Consider the following 23535-nt stretch of genomic DNA (forward strand, 5'->3'; position numbering starts at 1 on the left):
TGGGGCCCCGGTGCCCCCCCCCCCCCCCCGGCACGACACCGCAACACGTTCACACGGTGTGTTCTCTGCAGCTTATAGCCTTTGAGGTGGGCTGCATTTGCATTCAGAAAATAAACAGATGCCTTTCAAATACATGAGCCTCGTGGCCCCCTCAGATCTCGGTGGGGCTCCCCCGCTCGGGGGGGACGCACTCCATCCATCCATCCATTCGATGAAACCATGTAAAATACAACAATGTCGACCCGTTCTCATTTTCTTGTGCATATACTTTTACAAGATGAGCACAAAGCCATCAGGGTGCTTCGTTTTTAGTATCTCTAGTTTACAAGCTCAAATTTGTCTCTCCAATTCTAGGTCGCCTTTGCTCCATGTCACTTCCCGAAATGAGTTCAGTTACATTCTGATTTAGTCCATACCTGTGTGCATTGTAGCAGTTGCCCCGGAAAAAAAATATCGCAAATCAACAATTGGACACATTGTATAGATGTTTACCAGTACATGGGGGTTGTGAAAATTTGACTTCAATATGATTTTTCCATATCATAATAGTGTGCTGGTTTTGGCATCGAATTTAGCGTCGTCGATGACGAGTCAGCAGACGCCTATCCGTGAATTTTCAATATAACTGGCACATATCAGGAATAATAAGAATTGTGATTACTCACAAAGCTTGACTGCAGTATCAGCTTTCCGCCAGTAGTGGTCGCTAATAAACTGAAACGTTTATTCAAATGTATAGCATCCACAGTTGGATGTAGACTGAAAATATCTGCGCGGAAGATGACCAAGAATATGGCGTCCGCTTGTCTTTTCTGTTCTGTTTGGCCCGTTTTTGAAGCCAAACTATTCGAGTTGTATTATAGGGTGGAATACAGAGGCAATATTTTCAGGAAAATAAACTACATTTTCTCCATGTGGCCCTCGTAGAAAAAAGTTTTAGATGCCCCTGTTCTTCAGGGATTTGACATGAGGGGTTTGCTTAACACCCGCGCGGCAAAGACGGTTTATATTTAGGTGAGGGCATATCTGAACTTTGTTATCCTGTGCAGTATACAGGGGCCATCGCGTACGTCAAGACTGTGGACCTCAGAGGCGCAGATGTAAGCCTGAAGCTGGAGGGAAGACCACCAAAGAGGACCATATGGGGTGAGCCACCATATCCTCCCCTTCAGGCTTTTGTCTCTTGCATGTTCGCACCGCGCAAAAAAATAAAACTCATCGTGTCGCGTCGGAGAGGGTCGTATATAGAACAAGAAGTACTTTCACCGCCTCCCTTTGCTTTCAACTGCGCTGTTGTTTCAAGGCCACCAGAGCGCTCCTCCCCCTTGCACATTTACAAATGCGATAAATATCTTTCCACCGGCCACAAATAGGACTTTAAGCGCTGCGCTGTTGTCCAGATGTACGACTCGGAATCTTTGTTTATCCGGCACATGGGCAGGCCAGTCGTTCAGGAAGTAAGCGCAAAGCACTTTGCAACTTCTAACCTCCATCTTGATTTAAAAAAAAAAAAAATGTATGTGACAAAAGAAATACCAAAGTAGTTTTTCGATCACAAAGAAAATGTACCACACTCACATTTTACACTGAAATGTTATCTGACTTTTGGCGAACTCTGAGCGGTCTCCGAAACTCCCCAATTCTGGATTTACACATCTGAAAGTGTTATGCAGCTTGCGTCCTTCAACCAAGCGGAGGCTCATCGGGGATTTTTCTCTCCGTGTTTACAATCATATTCCTTGGTGAGACCTACTTCAAACCTCCACTTAACAATTCTGTTTAATCAGCGCTGGAATCTCTCCATATAGATTTACTTTGACATGTTCTGGCCCGTTTTCCTGCAAGCAGGGAACTTGATTCTCACCTTACGTTCTGTTCTTCTTCTGCTTTCGCATACACATCCACGGGCCACAACATTAGGCACACTTGCACAACAGAAACCAATCAAATATGAGCAACAAAAAAAAAACCCTCCTGTTTAATTAAGTGATGTCACCTGAGAGGAAGTGATGCGATACAGTACACCATGACCACCTTTAATGTGATATTGCTTCTATGCAACATTTCTACCAGCGCTATTTATTAGTTAACATTAAAAAGTGAGAACAAGTTATGTGTTATTTGCTCCACCAACACAGCAATCAGTGGTGGGAGCTGCGGATAAAGCTGTTAGCCTGACACGCTAACTTTCCAAAGCGTCGGTACCAATGAAACTTGTTTCACTGTTTCATTTTCATCAAGCGAGTCATTTAGTGGGAGCTTCACGACACGCACGAGTTCCTAGAAAGACTTCGCAAATGCAAAATCAAGCCAATTGACATGACAGCTGTGTGCTCGTTAGCCATGTTAGCGTGTTAGCATGTTTGCCGAGTGTCTGCTAACATGTCATTTCACGACAGGAACACACTTGGAGGTTTGCAGAGACGGTTTCAGGCCTCTCCTTTTTCCTTATCTAATGACCATTCATACTTTCAATCCGATGTTATTTTTTGGAACCGCGTCCATCTTGGTGATGTGTTTTAAAATGTTCTGTTCCTGTCAACTACAAAAGCTCCTTGCATTCACAGGTCTCAGAGCCCGAAGAAGCTCCAGAAGGCAAATGTGAGTAAGGAAATATCTGTCAAATGAGAAATTGGTTGACTTTAGCCCTCTACTTTTAGCCGTCTATCTCAAATAGCACTCCTCTTTTAAAGCTGCAGATTATTCCTTTGGAAATGTTTTGAGTCCTTGAGACCCAAAAAAAAAAAAAGGGAACGTTCTCGTGCTTCAGCCTCCATCTCAGCAGAGAAGACAGGGTGGTACGGGAGCGAGAGAATCAAAAAGCTGGAAATTCACGGCTGAGAATAAATGCTCGCTCTCCCCCCGAGGTGATTTGTCTTTGCGCTCCTCTTTCTACAGATGTTAGAGCCCTTTTTTAGTAAAGACCTGGGGTTCTTTGGTAGCACTTTGATATCCTGCTCGGATTCAATATGTGAAATAGAAGAGCCACTCCGTGACTTGGAGCACATCACACTCTTTGAAGTCTGATCCAATTTTTGCTGCTCACCATTTGATGTTGAAAGGATGAAATGAGGGAAATGTACAGTTTTTGCCAGTAACTCTGCAGAGCATATGTAAGATTAAAAAAGCAAAATCCTTTGGAGGGTGTACTTAGAAATGTTAAGCAGATTAATACTTTCCTATACCCTTTTTTTTTTTATATTCAAAAATAAATTAAATATGGGAGCAAGTCTATGTGCTGTTTTTTTCCCCCGACAATTTAGTAACTTGTGCGGCTGTTTGCTAGGAGGGAGTGCAATTGCAGTAGCATTTGATTAACGTCGCAAAGCACAACAATAATTGGTGGCACTTTTACAGTACGCGTGCTAAATTGTAAATACACCAACGTGGCACTTCTATATACGAGATTTCTAGGTTTGCGAGGGCTTGTTTCTGCTTGTGGCCCATCGCCCCCACAAACAACCCCCCCGGGCCCTCGCTGACATGGCTCCTTTGGGTGTGTTTACGCCTCTCCTTTCAAGGTCGACCCCGACAGCCGAGACAGACACACGAAAGACGCAAAGAGAGACAAAGACGGCGTGACGAAGCCTCGCAGGGAGACAGGCAGGCTGCGAGACGCGCAGTGTAAACAAGGTAAGCCTGCACGCGATGCTGGCGGGTGCAGGTAATTACGCAGAAATCCCGCTTTAGTGGATAAAGTGCCATTTTTAAAGCGGGGGTGTGTAAGGTGGGGGGCTCCTTTTCCACCTCTCATCCCTTCCCAATTCTTTGCTGACAGCCGGAAGAATTCTCGTGGCATTTTTTTTTTTGTTTTTTTATTAACGCCGGTCAGCTCGTCATAAACAACTCCCGATGACTCTCATCGACCTGCAAAGTAGCGCCGACATGAAACTACACAAACCCTGATTTGTCGAACATATGCTTGATTTGCTTGCCGCCCCGGGCCATGAATTACATTAATTCCGGTGCCCGCGAGGCTGAGTGGGTGGCTGCACAGTGGGACCGCTGATTACAACCTCCACCGCTAGGGGCAAAAGGGGGCCCGGCCCCTCATTAGTGTTATTAGAGGGCTACGAGGTAAGTGACGGAGGTGGAATAGCGTTTAGCTGCGCGGCTGGGAAGATTACGGGGATTAGACATGATAATGTAACACAGACAGGGCTCTCCGAGCGGGCCCGGGATTAGTGTCAGCACACCACAGCAGGTCTGGGTTAGATAGCGGCTAATTCGCTAATGCTGCATACAGGTGACCCCCGCTCCCAGGCATCACTGCTACTCAAGTGTCTGATTTGGAATGTCAGAGTGATTACGGAAGGAGACGTTTCAATGAACGCCACGATGCTCAAACACGCGTTTTTTGTCCGGAATCTGCCGCTTTCGTTTTGACAGAACACAAAGCAACCAACATCCCAGTGGAGTTAGTTCTTGTTTGTTTTTCTGTATTTACCGCCACCACTTTGCACTAAGTTTTCCTTACTTTCGATAACATGAGAAATTTTCAACATTTTCCTTACATTTTCAGTGAGTATCACACCAGACAGAACGACATTTGAACCCCCGAACTTCAGAACCGTGAGTCGGACGTGCTAACCGCTAGCTCGCTGTGGCGCTATGGAGAATATTTCAACTCAATATGCGGGAACAAATCATAAAATGGGACGTGCCGCGTTGGATGCACTAATAACCAAATACATAACGCCAAACTATATCTTGTGACTTAATGCATCCGACCATCTGTGTGGACTGATACCTTATGTCACATAGAATACAGAAAAGGAAAACAACAGAACTTATCCAAATTAGGGTTTGTCAGAGATGGTGACAGGATCTGCTCCCCATCATTTCAATAGTTCACTTGAGTGTCATCAAACACTCCTTCATTGATTGGCTAGTTAAAAAGTTTGCCAAGTGTCCTCGAAAGTTGTACTCTGTTAATGAAAAATTGAAAAGGATCATCTTCTCGGTCGTCATATATAACAAAACAGATTTCCCGATCTACACAGTCAGCGTTCTCCTGAAGCTCTGACTGCTTTCAGGAAAGTCCATTTGAATAAGAGACCAGGGTGACTCCGGCACCAAGGGCACACTTTGATCTGCGCACATCTGAGGGCCTCCCCGCTCTCCCCCCCACCCCCATTTTCTTCTTCTACGTCTCTTCTTCATGAGAGCTTTGCCTTGCCAGATGTCTCGAGACCGAGCTCCTTCCTGTGTCTCATCCTGCCGTCGCCTCTGGTGATCGCATCAGTTCTCCCGGGCCGGAGCTCGACCCGAGTGTGTCAGGATTAGCCGTGAGAATCGAATTAGTGCCGACCTCCGGACTCTTGCTGCACCCTGCTTCCATTATTGCCACCACAGTGGGGCGTGACCCGGAAACTCTTAATGTGTTTGACAGATGTAGGGTCGTGCAACTGCCTTTTGCTGTTGTTTTTTTTTTTTCTGAACTTCTATCCCTGGAGAGAGAATTTTGTCTCCCCCATCCCACCCCGCCCCGACTTTTGTACGTCACTTTCTACCACCGCTGCTTCGAGAACATGAAAGCGTTTTAAACGCCAGGCACTCTGCCGACGCGACCTTTGATTTCCCGTGTTTTGTCACTGGGAAAAAGCCTCACGTACACCGTGTAGTCGTGTAAGCCCGACAGTCATAAAGACGGTGTCACCTCTCGTCACCTGTCTCCCGAGCGTGAATATTAATAAAAACAACATGTTTGAAAATGAGCCGCCGTCGAGGTGCGCGCGAGAAAGGACGACTTTGCTCCGGCGAGCCGCCGATATGATCAGAGCGCTCTTCGCCGCCGTAAACAGGATGGTGCGGCGGATCAGTCAAAGCTGACTTTATGCTTTCTGAAAGCTGAGCTACTTATGTTGAAAGGCTGTTTGAAGATTATGCTTGTGGTAAACATACATGTCAAGTGAGAGAGGAAAAGAGAGACACGGTGCGAAAATGGAGCAGCAACACAGAGACCAATTACCTCCGCACTTTGGAAGACACTTTTAACTTGCTTGTTTGATGTAATGAGATGAGGAGGGGGCGGGGGGAGGGGGTAGAGAAAACACAATGTGGGGGAAAAACGTAATGTTGATTTTCCTGATTGTACAGTCAGAATGATGCAGGGCATACAGTCGAAACTGATTATTGATTTGTTGCCCTCTCATTGTTCTTTAACTCATTCAGTACCAGCCAATTCTGGACCAGGTCTGAAAAGACGTTTAAAAAACGTCTTTGGGAGTGAATGAGTTAACAAGCTTCTTGTATGTCTCTCTCTCATTTTGGCCACCTCCAACTAATTTCAGGCCAACTCTGGCTCCAAAAGTTGCTACGTCATGAAAAATCATATGATTTGATTGCTTCAAGAAACAGTCCCGTTGCTCGAATAGTTGAAGTCACATTGTCTGGCGCGACTAATTCTGAAGGCTGTGGGCAGATTAGGTTGTCATGGCTACACAGAGAGGCTGTTAAAAAAATTCAACATGCACACATTTCAAGCAGTGTAACCAAGAAAAAAAAAAGGTACCAAATGAAAAGAGAACTGTGTCGGTTCGCGTTTCTGATAGCGTTTTAAGCCAGCGGAGGAGGCCTCGCAGGCCCTGGCGGCTCACCACTTTCCGCAAGTTTATGTTTTCTTGAGTGTTCTCCTGCCGTTTCCCTCGCTGAGCTTGTAAACATCTTCCCACATGCCCCCCCCCCCCATCCCCGCCCTAACCAACTACCAGGTGCCGCTCCACACGCCTCCGTCACCGCCGCCGCCGCAGCTTCTCCGTCTCAAACATGCATCTGGCAGACAAACGATCCACCCTCTCCGTGTTCTCTCGACAAATACTCTCCCTCCCTCTCGCTGTCTCAACCGCTCGATCTGTCTGTCGGTCCCCGCGTATCGCCGCGTCTCCGCCGAGCGCCTTCAGTTTTAGGCAAATTTACAGGCTCGGGGGGTTAGCCGCCGCCAAGATTTGGAAAGGGATAGGGAAGACTCAAGTTGCGGCGAAGGAGTTGCCGCTGTCTGCCGGTACCTACGTAATCTCCTTAATGTCAGTGGGAGTCGTTAACAGGATGTACTTCCAAACCAGTCATCATCCATCACGATTTCAGCCCCATAATCTCCGCAGACGTCGAAGGAAGGTGGAGAATAATACTTCAAGTTCTCGGTGAATTTGCACTGGCGGATTGAGTCGTTTGATTTGGGGGGTGGGGGGGTTGCAAAGTTTTTAACGGAGTTAAACAGATTTAGGCACGGATGATAGACAGTTACAGTCGATATTCAAACTAACCATATTTAAAGCTTTCTTAGACCGGAGTAGTTTCATCTTATTTCTGGTCATATTGTTATGAATTGTGTTACACATTCCGAAAGTGGAAGCAACGAGATTGATGAAGTATATCGTCCACCGTATAAAAAAATCCTTTGTGCACGTTTTAAGGTCAACCAATCAGGACAAACATACTGTAGCTAAACCAGTCAGAGGATGCAAAAATGCCGACGTCACTCTGAGGATTTGCGAAGTCACAGAGTGACTGATACCTTTGAACAATGACATCTCTCTGATGCCGTGGAAGCTCTCTGCGCTTGATATCTGGCGCGGTGAGACGGGACCACAGTCAAGAAAAAAAAACCCCGAAAGAACAGCTGAACTTTATTTGGAGTTCATCATTTGGCACGGGGAATGTTATCGTTCCGCTGTCTCAAATACTTCTTTTCTTTTCAGTTGTACAGGTTATAGGCCACATTCAAAGCGGAAAAGGTTTTGAAATGATTTCTCTTGGCCTCTATTTTTACACATCAGAGAAAATCTGCCATTTGTTCGGGGGGTGGGGTTGACTTTTTATATCCACTCCATATGATATATAACGCAATATATCCTGTCCGTGACGATAAAAAGCCTTTCCGTGAATGCCTTCATTCCACTGCCAGCCGGCTTTGTTATGCCGCGACCACCCCCCATGTGAGCAATTAGTATCATGAAGGCTTTGGGCAAATCATGTTTGCGTGGCAACACGTGGAAACGGAAATACTGATTGGACAAAAACAATTATATTAAATAATAACACACACTACTGGAAGCTGCAGAGCCAATTCTATTTTTAATCCTGAAAAAGAATTTTCACTTTGGAAATATTACACGGACTCTTCCCTGTGCTGATTAACTCCAAATAAAGTTCAGATGTTCTAGTAGACTTTTCCTGACATTTTTTATTGATTTATTTATTTACTGTCACCCTAACCCACAACTCGGTCACATGTAATAATCAGCCAGTCCTTGCCAGAAATTCCTTGGAAATCACCCTTGATCATTTTCTTCTCATCTTTTCATCAATTTCGGAGGGTTGTCCAATTTTTGGTATGGTCACTTTTGTATCCTATGGTGACGGCCGCCTTTACTTTGTTACATGACATCTTGAATGTCTTGGAAATTCTTTTCGTACCTTTTTTTGGTGACTGATACCTTTGAACAATGACATCTCTCTGATGCCGTGGAAGCTCTCTGCGCTTGATATCTGGCGCGGTGAGACGGGACCACAGTCAAGAAAAAAAAACCCCGAAAGAACAGCTGAACTTTATTTGGAGTTCATCATTTGGCACGGGGAATGTTATCGTTCCGCTGTCTCAAATACTTCTTTTCTTTTCAGTTGTACAGGTTATAGGCCACATTCAAAGCGGAAAAGGTTTTGAAATGATTTCTCTTGGCCTCTATTTTTACACATCAGAGAAAATCTGCCATTTGTTCGGGGGGTGGGGTTGACTTTTTATATCCACTCCATATGATATATAACGCAATATATCCTGTCCGTGACGATAAAAAGCCTTTCCGTGAATGCCTTCATTCCACTGCCAGCCGGCTTTGTTATGCCGCGACCACCCCCCCCCCCCCCCCCCCCTGCTTACCTTTGACTCATCTCGCTAGGTCGCAATGCAAAGCACATGAGTTAGCGTTTATTGTCCCAAATGATAAAAGGGGTAATAAATCTCAGGCGCTCTGCAGCGTTCTGGAAAATCTCTTCAACGTCAGATCTGTTGGGTTTTTTTTTTTTTGTTGTTGTTGTTTTTTTGCAACTGATGAATAAGTTCCACCCCCCCAACAATTTTTTGAAATACACACGCTTGTGTTTGTTTGCAACGGATGATAGACAGTTACAGTCGATATTCAAACTAACCATATTTAAAGCTTTCTTAGACCGGAGTAGTTTCATCTTATTTCTGGTCATATTGTTATGAATTGTGTTACACATTCCGAAAGTGGAAGCAACGAGATTGATGAAGTATATCGTCCACCGTATAAAAAAATCCTTTGTGCACGTTTTAAGGTCAACCAATCAGGACAAACATACTGTAGCTAAACCAGTCAGAGGATGCAAAAATGCCGACGTCACTCGGAGGATTCGCGAAGTCACAGAGTGGTGAATCTAAAGTCTGATTGGTTTAAAAAAAAAAAAATGTGAGCAATTAGTATCATGAAGGCTTTGGGCAAATCATGTTTGCGTGGCAACACGTGGAAACGGAAATACTGATTGGACAAAAACAATTATATTAAATAATAACACACACTACTGGAAGCTGCAGAGCCAATTCTATTTTTAATCCTGAAAAAGAATTTTCACTTTGGAAATATTACACGGACTCTTCCCTGTGCTGATTAACTCCAAATAAAGTTCAGATGTTCTAGTAGACTTTTCCTGACATTTTTTATTGATTTATTTATTTACTGTCACCCTAACCCACAACTCGGTCACATGTAATAATCAGCCAGTCCTTGCCAGAAATTCCTTGGAAATCACCCTTGATCATTTTCTTCTCATCTTTTCATCAATTTCGGAGGGTTGTCCAATTTTTGGTATGGTCACTTTTGTATCCTATGGTGACGGCCGCCTTTACTTTGTTACATGACATCTTGAATGTCTTGGAAATTCTTTTCGTACCTTTTTTTGGTGACTGATACCTTTGAACAATGACATCTCTCTGATGCCGTGGAAGCTCTCTGCGCTTGATATCTGGCGCGGTGAGACGGGACCACAGTCAAGAAAAAAAAACCCCGAAAGAACAGCTGAACTTTATTTGGAGTTCATCATTTGGCACGGGGAATGTTATCGTTCCGCTGTCTCAAATACTTCTTTTCTTTTCAGTTGTACAGGTTATAGGCCACATTCAAAGCGGAAAAGGTTTTGAAATGATTTCTCTTGGCCTCTATTTTTACACATCAGAGAAAATCTGCCATTTGTTCGGGGGGTGGGGTTGACTTTTTATATCCACTCCATATGATATATAACGCAATATATCCTGTCCGTGACGATAAAAAGCCTTTCCGTGAATGCCTTCATTCCACTGCCAGCCGGCTTTGTTATGCCGCGACCCCCCCCCCCCCCCACCCCTTCTGCTTACCTTTGACTCATCTCGCTAGGTCGCAGCTCCGAAGCGCATATATTATGTCAAACAACTACCGGGCGACTTCCGTAACGACTTTTCCTCCACGCAGGCGCCCTTTTCGAGCTTTCTTATGTTCCGTATATGTTGTCAGTGGAGATGATTGATTTCAGTGTGAAAATCTGGATGTAAGTAACAACATCCTCCTTCCGCATTAGTGAAAACAGATGCAGGAAAACTCCCACTGATGAATAAGTTCCACCCCCCCAACAATTTTTTGAAATACACACGCTTGTGTTTGTTTGCATGCTTTGTGTGCGCGCGTGTGCGTGTTGGAGAGACGGTTGGAAGAAAGAGAGAAGCCGTCTGGGTTACACATGCTTCATTTAGACATCAAACATCAAAAGCCCCACAGTGATGATTTTTTTTTTTTTTAAACCATATAATGTGTTTTGGGGAGCCTCTTCCTACTACTTCCCACCGTCTCAGTCACTAATGAATGAATACACAAAGCCCGAGTGTGGTCAGGGAGACATCAGGTGATCCCAGAGTATGATTTTCAAGAGGAAATCAAGACATCTTTCATTTATTCAAGTAAAAAATCCCTTTCTCGCGTCCCTTTCATGTTTGTTTCTGAGCAGTGCTGGGATTTTCAACAGATCTCCGAGTGGCATTTAGAGATGTAATGCGAGTCAACTGCGGCTCTTTGAAACAGAAAAGAATACCTATCTCCAGAAGAGGTTTGTTTTTTTTTTTATTCATCACGCGCCCAGCAAACATTTGCAAGACGTACGATGGGGAAACTCTGCTCGCTTTCTTTTGATAGAGACGAATCAATATTGTATGAACTGAGCTGCCTCCTTATTCCCAGTCCACCATTATCACTACCCGCCCCAAAACAGCAGACGCCCCCCCCCCCCCCCACCCCCAGCGCTCCAGCAGTGTCAGCCAGCGTCTGACCTCTTGCAACAGCGCCGCTCGCGTGTGTCCAAGCAAGGGAGGCCACGCCAGAAGCCATCTTGGCAGCCTCCCTGGCTGCGATCTATCTGCACGAGCAGCATTCCTCTGGGGCTCGCCTGGATCAAATGGCAGCGATTTTCCCAGAGAGAGGGGTGCCTAGATGGGAAGCCTGACCCATCCTCTGATCTGCCGCACGCTCCCATCGCTGCAGGTCAAAATGAATAAATGGCCACGCGGAGGAGGCCAACCGACAGATTATTGCCGAGCACTTTGAGGGGAAAATATCTAACTTGGATTTAAATGGCAATTACTCTGCTTGGACCACCGAGCTCAACGTTTGCTCTTGATGGTCTTAAATTTGACTGCAGCTGATTGTTGATTCATCATGTCTTGAAGCGATGTAGGTAGAGTGCAAAGGTGCTTGTGAAGTCAATCATCGTCAATTTTTTTGAGTCCAGGCACCCAATTAACTTTCCGAGGACACCGATTCAACCTAGCTATCGTGTGCGCCCCGAAAAAGCAAACGTTTCAACCCAAATATTCAAAACCCAAATTAGTTGAAAGAAACTCCATGTCAATTGAATTCAGAGAAGTTTGGAAACATTGAAAGAGATTCTCTCATTCAATATAATTCTCAAACGAAATCAAAGTTCACAGCTTCATGACTCGCTTCAAGGAAATATTTTCAAATGCCCATCCCTTAAAAGATAGTTGTCCAAAAAAAAAAAAAAAATGCTCCCATCCTCATTCCGGACTCAATTTTTGCTGTTTTTTTATTATTATAAAAGGATCCAACATTCAGACTGTTTATTAGTTCAAGTGGAGGATGGGTGGGTTGCACAAGGACGCGCATCATTTATATTCCACAGAACACTTTTGTGTGCGTCCACAAACGAAACAAACACACACACCAAAAAAAAAAAAAAAAGATAAGCAAAACAAGGGGCTGCGGAGTATGCAGTCTGTTACATTTTGATCTTCTTTTCAAGCTTTGTTCAAGGACGCCTGAGTTCATTATTTGCGATTGAGCACTTTGATGCAATTTCAGGGGAATAGGTCATTTGCTTATCATACCCGTTTTGGAATTATTAGTAGACTAACGGCCTATATTTACACACATGCTGTGAAAGTGTACTTAAAGGTGCACAAATAATACTGTTGCAGTGCTTCTCCCCCCCCCCACCCCCCTCAGATTTACACTTGCCTCTTTTGGGTCTTATGGACTTTTTTTGGGAAAATCAAATTTGGTCACGAAGCCCAGGGAGCCAAAAGGAGGCTTCAGAATTGTCGACCAGACCCTTTTCGAACAGTAAAGTTTCTTTCAGGCAGACGCATCGACATCCTGCTGACAAACCGTGTCAGTTTTTTTTTTTTCTTTACAGTGCACATATTCCATTCAGTAATAAATACCAAAAGGGGGGGGCATGTTGTTGCACCTTGGATGCTAGCGCAGAAAAGATTTGCTGTTGATGTTAGCTGACATGTACTTTTTGGCCACGGACAATGCGTGACTTCAGTAAACCTTGCGCTGCTTTAAATAACGTGAAGAAAGCCGGTGGAAAGATTGGCGGGGCGGGAGAGAAGTGGGCTGCGGGTGCTCTTTGATGTATGTGACTGCGATGTGATGAGGTCGATTCGAGAGAGTACAAAGTAGCGCCGGGATCGAGAAAGAGCAAGTTCAGCTTTAGTCAAGGTAGAGCGGGGCCGAGCCGATGAAGAAATGTTCTCACCTGGAATGTCAGCAAAGAAGATGAAACATTATCTGGTATGAAATATGAATGCGTGATTGTAAAAGTGTCTGGCTTCCTGAGCTTTTGTAACCTATAAATGCCCACGCAAGGTGTGCTCGGGTGGACGGATGCACAAATAATGGTCTTAGGTGCAGTCTGGTTTTGACTTGACTTTGAATGGAGCCGCTGTGAACAACAACAACAAAAAAATCTGCAGACGTTTTGGATATCACATGATTTTTTTTTTTTCCCTATCAAAGCATATTTTTTTCCATCATTCCAACTTGAAGTGATTTTTAAACCAGTCAAATTGAATGTGTTTGTTTGCGAATTGTATCTCATTGAGCCAAACAAGAGAGTCAAGGTTCAGTGGTGAACTGGAATACAAGTGACACAACTTCAAGATACGAGCCGTCCTTCAGCAGATTTTTTTTTCTTTGAACTGGTGAGCAAACTTTTGAGATACATGAGCTTGTTTAGCTTAAAGCTAACAGGCACCACAGAATGCCATAGATGGGCGAACAAATGGCAGGAGAGTCGCAGGAGTTATGACCGAGTAACGGATCGTTGAAAACAAAGAGTGGAGCAACACATGTAGACAGACAGTATAGCAATGGTCACAGGAATACATTCTGTATCTCTCCCAATATATATATATGTATTTATATATACTGTATAAAATTCCAGCTTACTGAGAAAGTTGCAAATTTCTTCTTTGTGGGAAGTCTCTGTCTGAATTATACTGGCCGCAGGAGCAACACAAAGTCCATTGACCTGAAGAAAAAAATCTGTTGCAAAAGTTTTTTAATTTACTGTTTTTTGTTAAACGTAAGTATGTCATTACTGTATCTATTTTCATCAAGTACAATACAGTATTATAATCTTATACACTGTGAATGACTGCAATTGTCAGCTACACACAAATCTAAGTACGTACAGTATGTGCAGACGTCAAGACTGAACTGCGAGTGGTTTTCCGCTTCTATCATCATGCTCACATTGATTCTTTAGTTTTTTTGGGGTGTTGGGGGGGGGATGCCTTGGTCATGCTCAATTGGAGCCCCGCCCCGCTCTTCCTCTGTTGCAGGTCCAGCGATGAAGCTCCGGCAGAGGACGCCTCGCCGGCGGGGCCAGCAACCGAAGCTGCTTAATAGCCCCGAAGACAGCCTGTACTACAACCAGCTAAATGTGAGTTCAAAGTGGCCATAAAGGCCTTTGTCTGACTTTGCTTGCACATGATAATACAATTAAAGCTACCTGTGCCAGAGCCTGAAGCCCCCACCCCACCCCCACCCCCAACATCTCTGCGCCTCTTGTCTTGAACATGTGCTTATGCTCTTTATCTGTTGCTTTCATGTCAGGATGTCTGCCTTCACGGTGAATAATTGATGCGGTTTATCAAAGCTGAGCAAGATGCATGCTTCATCAGACTCACTTGAGCCCTTTGATCAGGGAAAAAAAATTATGCTGTGACTTCTGATATTATCAGCATCTGCTCGCATTCAACACAAAATCACTTTGAATTAAAAATTAATGACTCTCGGCTCATCTTTTGACTGTGTGCTCTTGGCCCTTTCCTCAGAGAACTCTGGATTACCAGGGGAGCAAGAGGAAGCCCAGAAAACTTGGGTAAATAACCGCTTTCCTACCGGCTCACGGCGGCTCTAAACAGAGCAGGGCCCTTTGTGGAATCGGAGAACCCACAAATGGAGTTGTTGTCTTGTAATGTAAATGGAGCGACCAAAATAACAAGCTTCGCTTGCGCTTCCGCGCGTCATTAGAGAGACGCATCTTACGGCTTTGTCAGCATGCCAATTTTAATTGTTGACGCTCTTGACTGGAATTTGTTCTATAAATGACACAGCGGCTCACATCACAATGATTTAAGAACTCCCTTGAATATCTTTCGCCGGTTAAAAAATTTCCCCCCTTTTACGGGCGATGACAGCCGACTATAACAGGAATCCGAACCTGTCGTCTTCCTTCCAGTCAAATCAAAGTGCTGGACGGAGAGGATGAGTACTACAAATTACTGTCAATGGTGGAGTCGATCCCCGAAGAAGAGTACAAGAGCCCGGCCCCCGCCCGCCCGTTCTAGCCAGAGCTCAGCCTTCGCATCATGTCAGCCGGTAAGACAGACACACCAAAGGACGTCCTCCCTTTTTTGAACGTGCAGCGCGGTGCAAGAAGCGGCGCTTTTGGTTATTAATCCTCTCCCGATCGCAGAGAGTAGACAGGGACGACTCACTTATCGATCCCATTTAGATTATGATGTCATTTTTCGGCGTAGTGAATCATCTTCTCACTGAGAGCTGAATCAAATGGATAACAGGGGAGTCCTCAGTTTGTCATAATTACTGTATAGTCAATGTTTGTGTTCAAAACACTTCTCGGCTGCACATTAAAAAAAAAAAAACAAAACAGTATGGCGGGAACTGAAATGCCGTATGACTATTGCAAATTTTGCGCTCGCCTATGATGTCATAATTCGCAGAGCGGATCAATGACGTCGGTGATCGGATCTGTGAAGTATGACATTACAGCCGACACAACCTTGTTTACGCTCCGCCCTACGCGGGTAGGTGGAAGTTCCGCCTCCGCATCCTCGAATATCCAATCAAAATTAATAGCGCCCGCATAACATTGTGATAGACATGCTGAATGCTATGACTCTTGAAAAAAAATCCTTTTATTGATGTTAAAAAATACAACATGTATGTTACTTCTGGAATCGTATCTCAAATCATCTTGCCTAACTGTAATGAATGGCAATGTCATGAATCTGTCCCAAGACCCCAAACCCTTCCTCTCACATTTTTTTTGATCAGAAATATTAGCACTCTATAGTATTGTACTTTATGACACACCCACTCTCTCCCCAGTGGCACACTATTTTGTTTAGTAGCATCAATTTGAAAGAAGAATAAAAACAGGAAGTCTCTTTTGAAAGATATTGAATGTCAAATCCTCTTTAATCCTGCTTTTTACATCTCCAGAAAGCAATGGCGGGTTCATTTTATAATTTACAACTTTGGGCACTGCCCCCTATTTGCATCGTTAAATCAAGCAAAGGAAGTTCAATCAATCCAGAAAAAACGTTTTTTTTTAATTTTTTTTTTTAATTGTTTTTTTTGTCTGTGAACATTGCAACACGAGGCCTCAAACACAGTGGCGTTAAAAGCATTACACCGGCTGTCTTAACCACAGATCCAAAGACAAATCCTTTTGAAGCTCCAAACTCTCAGTACACATTCTTCTCACTGAGATCTTTCAGTCGTCAAGAGAAGCTTGCTTCCTCCCCCCCCCCACCCCCCACCCCCCAGTCAGCGCCGTGGAATAAACCACACAGCCCAAACCCAACCTCACTGTCGGAAATTTAGGTCTGGCGAGTTGATTTGCGGAGGCTTTTTTTTTTTTTTCCCCTCTTTCAATTTGCATATCATTTACTGTATCTCTCTTTGTTGACACCCGGGGGCCTAAGAGTAGATTTTGATCTTAATAGGAAGAGTAGGGTGGTATGACTGAGGATCTGATCTTGCTTATATTCAGAGGGGAAAACATTAAGAGCGCTGCCTCGATAGTGAGGCCATCTTCACTTAGCTTGGGTTTTAAAGTGGCCTGAGGTGATCACCCAACACCACTTTTTTAGTACCGTGGAGGTCAAACAGAGACTCGTTGCCTTTACAACCGTCTGCTTTTTCCAACTTTGGACAGCAGGGCAGACATAAAAAAGAAAACACGTTGTTTTCTTTCTTCAAAAAGCTTTTCAACAAATAAGCTACAAAGAAATTGAGCGCTCGGAGGCTGGTTAATACATTAACTTTTCAAGTTAAATGACACTGAAGTTGTACAGAGATAAAAGTTCCGCAAAATTATTTCTAAAAAAGTTCTTCTTTCAGTCAGACAGTAACTTTCAGTTGGGTCTGGAAGCAAAAGACCCTTTACGGCACAGGTGTCAAACTCCGGTTCTGGAGGGCCACTCACATGCGTGTTTTCGATGTTTCCTCCCCTCCAACACACGTGATTTGAAATGATTTGCTCGTCAGCAAACTCTACAGGAGCCTGATAACGATGCTCAAAATGGCTCATTTGAATCAGTTTTGTTGGGGGAGGGAAACATCAAAACATGTGGGATTGCGGCCCTCGAGGGCCGGGAGTTTTCACACCTGTGTTTTACGTTATGCATCAAGTGAATTGCTGTCGTGATGCCTGACGGAGGAATTATTTCGTACCACAGCGTGTACTGATCACACTTTTCTATCTTTTTTTTGCCAGAATGGGTTATTTTGACCCCTTATTGGATCAAAATCTTGACCCAACGTACTGAATCGTAAAAATAACCCAGCATCGGCTCGGCCCCTTTTGGACACAGTGCTGAGTTACCGATTCCACCTGATTTGGATTATGAGCACAGTGTTACCTAGACTAAGGACTGTCTCAATTTATGAGTTGATTTGAAAATACAAGTCAATAGATTGCCAAACATGGTCGCGGAACAACTTCATAAACTCGCGAAGTCGACGTACCGCTGTCATCTCAGGTCCGCCTTTCACATTTTTGTTCCAGTCTTGAGAAATGGCAACTCCAATTACGTTGCGTAGATAATAGCGCATGAGTCATCTTTGATTTATGGTCATATCTGAAGAAGCCCCCCCCCCACCCTAAAAAATAATAGTAATAAATTCAAAGCGTGATAGTCCAGACCACTGGCGGTGTTATAATATGGTTGTTAGAGTTAGTTGAGAAGCTTTTCACCTCCGGTCGTAGGCACAAAGGCTGCAATAATTACTCCCTTGCTGGGATAGTCGCTTCCTCTGAAGAGCAGCCTGAAATAGGTCACCCCAGCACCCTGTAGTGCATCTTAAAAGTACACTGAAACAATTAAGTGTGATCAGGCACCCCTGATTAATTTTGGCCCTGTTCTACCACGAAGAGAATTTCAAATAGGCCCACTGGTTGTGAATAACAAGGTTGGACCGTCGTGACAAACAGCGCCAGGTTGGGAGTTCGCCAAATAAACACCCTGGCTGATTGCCCGTGTTAGCATATGAGAGGGGGTGAGCGGGGGCGTCACAGGTGAATGTGTGACGTGAAAGGAGGAATGTTATGAAATGTGGTCGTTGTGATTCTGTGCTTCAGTAGAAGTACAGATACATTTTTAAATGAGAAAAAAATTTATATATATATATTTTTTATCTGACCTGTACTTAAGCAATGTATCTATATAAGTGGTTTTTAATCCGGGTTCGACCATGCACGGTTCATTTTGTTCCCAATTAAAAAAACTTATGTGTAGAAATTTTATTTACTTTTTCAGTTTTTCCATAAAAGCATTTTTTACGTGTTGAATTCATCAACAAGTTATATTTTTCACGAATGAAGGGGTTCGATGAATGTGCATATGAACTGGTTGGGTTCAGTACCTCAAACAAGGTTAAGAACCACTGATCTAGATTCATATGATTTTATTTAGTGCGACCACTTGACAAAATAAAATTGACAAAATTCAACACTGCATTTTTTTTCCAGTGTACTTAGAAGAAAAAAAAAAACCCATCTTGTTACATTGTCGGTCATGTCAAAGCTAGCTAATATGGCTTGAATTTCATGCCATCAAAACAATGTGTTCGCATAGCTTTGCTCGCGCTTTGAACCCACTTAAAAAAAAAAAACGCTGGATTATCTGAAAAACGCACAATGTAAAAAATAAATAAATAAAATTTCTCGGCACACAAAATAGTTTTGCTCTTTTATGAACATATGTGGTGCTGATACTGACAAGAAAAACATCATCTTCCATGTCACACGCTGTTAAGAGCTAGCTCGACGCATTTGCTACCATGAAAATGTGTTCTCATAGCTTTGCTAACCTCGTAAACTAACATCAACAAACAGGAACACAACATCTGCTGAATTAGCCAATGATAACTGAAAAGTACACCTGTTTGTTGTTTTATTTTGTTTTGTTTTTTTTCAGATGAGTTGGAGAATTTTTCCAAGCCAGATTCTTTTGGTTATTAGGCTGCCACACGACACAATGCAGAAAAAAAACTTAAATAACGCCATGGATTGGGTTTTCAAATGTGGTGAGTTAAAAAAAAAAAAAACTCAAGGAAAGTACAGACACCTGAAAAATCTGCTTAAGAACAGTTAAGTGACGTCCCACCACTGGTAGCCGAAGCTAATGTGTTAGCACCCTTAGCCAGGTGAAGATGCTAATGCAAGTTAGCATTCAAGGCTAGTCGTCAAGTCTTCCACTCCTCTTGTTTTTGCTCATGAAATGTGCCAACATCTGGCACGTGAGAGAGTGTCGCTTGAATGTGGCTAACGTTACTACCGGCGCTCTAGTTTTTTAGTTCTTCCAGTGGTTTTTCATGAAAGTTCGCATGCAGTACGGCACTGCCCTTCCACACTTTTATCCAAAGTTTTCAGCCACCTTGATGTAAATCGCTGGAGCTACAGCCTTAACAAATGATGAAAAGCTTTTATTTTACGAAGAAGCATATACTTACCTTTTCACCTAATAGTGATGTCTTACTTCAAAGCGAGGACGCGATTAGGCCCGACATTGTCCTGCCTTTATATCCTCTCAGTTCAAAGGGAGAGTTTGAATACCGCCGTTTCATCTGAAGCTTTTCATACACTGCTTTAATGCAGTTTACCTGCTTTTGATATCCAAATGAGCCTGATTTTCATCACGCGAGGTTGGCTTGTACGTCATTGTTATCGCAAACCCCAGTCAAGAATGAAACTTTCCAAATACTTGCGACATTGGACGAGATGCTAACTTGTCCGACGCTGCTCTGAACTCCGCATTGGATCCATTTACATGTCGAGGTTTTCACTTTGTTCCGAACAGCAATTTGTTTTGGTTCAACTTTGTTTTTTTTACATTCGTTTTCTCTTTGAATTGAAATAATCTGTTCCGCAGGATGGACTTCAGATGAAATTTCACGGCCATTCCGCCAAATTGGTCCCATTCGCTTGTTGGAAATCGCAAAATAAAGCTTGTTTGTTCCTCAACTCTAAAATCTGATACAAAAAAAAACATATTGAGCAATCAAAATATGGAACACACACACACACACACACACACACACACACACTCACACATTTAGTTAAAGTTTCATTTAGGAAGTGGGGACAGTGTTCAAAGTACTTGAAATTCAACAGATGAAGGCAGACATAGCAATGCTCTTTGCTGCCTCGTGGTTGCAAGTGAATAAACGGACACACATGAAGCGTCAGCCGGATGCCAGATGTGCGTCGAGAGCTCTGAGCAAAAGAATATTGCCTGTAGACAGCATTAATGAAGAAGGTGTTGGAGCGGGGCGGCGCAAAGGGGGCGTCGAGGAACAAGGAGATAAAAGAAGCTGTCGAGTGCATCAAAGGTCTGCTAATGACAAAAGATGCCGTTAGGGTTACACTGGCTTTTGTTTCCAGCTTCCTCACACCTGCAGTCAGTCGAGGGGCTTCCAAGCACCGTTTTGTTGCGAATATTAGCACGAGTATAAAGAAGAGGGGTGGGGGGGAATAATTCGCTCCTTGCTAATTTTAGCGGCGACCAGTTGTTTCACCCCAAATTACAACACTTCTTTCATTTGGAGACGAGCTCACCATTCAGAACTGCGGTTCTCAAAATGTTTTATTTTTTTTTTACACCAAGTATCAACTCAAAAAGTAATTCGCTCACCAAATAGTAGCATAATAGCCAACATTAAAATGCAGTAATGTAGTTGGGCTTAGTGTTAACTTGTTCCCTAAAAGTTCAGCGGAGTCTTTTGGTGTTTGCAACCAGGCCACCGGGGGCAGTACAATACTATCATTCGGAAACCAACAAAGAAGAGTTTTACAACTGCTACCAGTGACTTGGTTAGCTGCAGCAATATTAATTGCTTTGTTTTTGTGAGACGACAAATATCATACGTCTTTCAGTCTTCATATATTTAAACACACACTTTAACAGTTTAAGATTAAATAGAAACGTGTTGTACTTAAAGTTAAATTGTACTTAAAATGTACTGTACTTGAAAGAGAAAAAAAAATGTACCGTACATTAAAAGTGTTAAAAAAAAAAACAGGTACTGAATTAGAAAACTGTTTAATCAATATGGGCGCTGTAGTGACAAACTGAATTCTAAAATGTTTTTTGTATTTTCTGTTTTAAATGCTGTAAATTGTACTGCCATTTCATTCAGTGATTCTTTCACATACCACTAGAGGGAGCCCACGTCCCACTAGCGGTACTCGGGCCACACTTTGAGAACCACTACTCTAAGAACAACGGAAGCAAAAGCTGTTATCCGGGCGTGATGAAATTCACTGACTCGAAAGTTTCTTCACTGCCTCCAGTGCTGGAATGGGACTTGACAAATCAGAGCGTGAAATTGCCATTAGCCTTTCTCAGCTTGTAGAGCGAGGAGGGCACGAGCAGACTTGGCATGGCCAAAGGTGGAACCTGTTTTGTTTTTGCCCCGCCGCTGCGTTCCCAGATGGAGCGACCAGCTGCCACTGAATAAACACTGGACGGGTAACAGTGTGAGAACCACGATGGACTTGTTTTGGTCCGGGATGCAGAACGGAAAAGTCGTCGTAGCTAAAGGCGGGAGAGTAACATTTGGATTGGAGTCAAGATCAAATGGGCAAGGAAGGGCAAGACTGGCATGATACTTACCAACATGCGCGTGAAAGGGCCCCACTTGATTTTATCCTTTTTCATGTCGTATGTAAGCTACTTACTTACTCCCTTATCATATTTTGCTACATGCCAGAATGTAAATTTTCGAGCTATTTGAACGCACTTGGAGTTGTACAATCTGAAACGACAGCCTCTGAAGTCATTGCTCCAACTCTTCTTTTTGGGGTTGTCTGCACGACTGTATTTTACTGCCTCCCATTGACAGTTACAGTATTTTCTGTTGTTTTTTTTTTTTTTAATTGTTTGTGTTTGGGGATGGGAGGGCTAGAACCAATTAATCGCATTTTCCTTGATTTCAATAGGGCAAAATGTTTTGCGATTCAAACTGCTTTTTCCTTGATTGTTTGATCCCACTGCGAAATGTAAGTGTGTACATGGCGGCGCGGCGGGCGAATTCCCCTCTTTAGTGTCGGATTATCACATCCAGGGTGGGCCGCTGGAAGGTACAATGACCCCGTCCCGCTTTACGTGACCCTCGGGCCAAGCCGCACATTGCCGGGGCTTTTGCTCTTTGCCGGTGAATATGCACACATCTCCCACTTCTTAGGCTCAGAAGAGGGGGCGAGGCGGGGGTGGACTTGTATCGCGTTGCAGGCAAAATTAGGGAGACCAAAGTTGGAGTTTCTGTGTGTCGGGGTGGGGGGGGGCGGCGAACAATGGCGGCTTTCTGTCAGACTGAGACTTCAAAAGGTCTGCTGAGTGACTGCTCCGAGTTCCACTTTGTTGTCGATCACTCAGGAAATTCACAGATGTTTTCTCATACGAGACACCATTATAGCGGTTCAAGTACCGCGTAGCCTCCAGCATCCCCACCCACCCCCCTCCCGCCGTCACACACTCTCTCTCTCACTCTCTCTCTCTCTCTCTCTCTCTCTCTCTCTCTCTCTCTCTCTCTCTCTCTCTCTCTCCCCTCTCACACAGGATATGAGCGACCAACCCTCTCATCCCGAAACTCCCGTTTCGCCTGTTGAAGAAGAAGAAGAAAAAAAAGTTTTTAGCAGATAATATGGAATGTTATATGTTTTTTTTTTCAACCCATCAAAACTTCCGCAACCGCTGAAAAGCACACATATATATATATATATATATATATATATATATATTTATTTATTAATTTATTTTGCTTTGTGATCCAAGGCAATAATTCCAAATTTGGTTGCGCAATGCAACTTGGTTTACATTTCGTTGACTGTATTTATTTTTAAAATCTTTTTCATTGATATTTAATTTCTTTTTTTTTAACCCCCCCGCATACCGGCCCGCATCCGAGCTCCCACTAAAATGTCGCAGATGTTGAAGGTTGAAAACTTGGGCAGGTGTTTTATGGTAACATGTCTTTGCTTTTATTTCTTTTTTTTCTCTCTATCTCTCCTCTGCAGATTGCCTTCGTCTCCAGCAACGTCAACTTGAAACCAAAAAGTGTCGACACGCTCCAGCGATTGCACATTTGTATTTATTTTATGGCAAGATGACATTTTATATGACGCAAATAAACGTGGTTGTATTGTGGTTGGGGTGTTAACGTGAGTGTTTTTCCTAATTTTTTTTTTCCCAAAAACAAAACAATGCGGAATGAAAAAAAAACAAAACAAAATGATACCCTCAGAAGTTGCCACCTGTTGTTTCTTAGATGAGGTTTGTGCAAGATGGGCTGTTTCCACCGTCACAGTCAAGACTACTCAACTAATCTGTCTTCGGGGCAACGGTTTCGCCGTCATTTGTGAATTTTATGGCCAATACTCGTGGTGTAGAAGTGCCACCTGTTGAATATTATGGGAGGGGGGGGGGGGGGGGAA

General features: G+C 43.6%; 1 protein-coding gene across 1 annotated transcript in view; it reads left to right on the forward strand.

The window, feature by feature from the left end:
• myo3b (myosin IIIB) overlaps positions 1 to 23248 on the forward strand; it is an 82873-nt gene extending 59625 nt beyond the window's left edge. Inside the window, exons 31-37 of the mRNA XM_019857646.1 lie at positions 1050 to 1146; positions 2568 to 2601; positions 3522 to 3633; positions 14129 to 14229; positions 14624 to 14670; positions 15031 to 15170; positions 23119 to 23248. Of these exons, the coding sequence (XP_019713205.1) occupies positions 1050 to 1146; positions 2568 to 2601; positions 3522 to 3633; positions 14129 to 14229; positions 14624 to 14670; positions 15031 to 15139 (500 nt within the window). The 3' untranslated portion in view covers positions 15140 to 15170; positions 23119 to 23248. The remainder of the gene's footprint in view (positions 1 to 1049; positions 1147 to 2567; positions 2602 to 3521; positions 3634 to 14128; positions 14230 to 14623; positions 14671 to 15030; positions 15171 to 23118) is intronic.
• The last annotated feature ends 287 nt before the right edge of the window (positions 23249 to 23535 follow it).

The sequence above is a fragment of the Hippocampus comes genome, unplaced genomic scaffold, assembly GCF_001891065.2.
Source record: "Hippocampus comes isolate QL1 unplaced genomic scaffold, H_comes_QL1_v1.1 scaffold359, whole genome shotgun sequence".
NCBI classification, from domain to species: domain Eukaryota; kingdom Metazoa; phylum Chordata; class Actinopteri; order Syngnathiformes; family Syngnathidae; genus Hippocampus; species Hippocampus comes.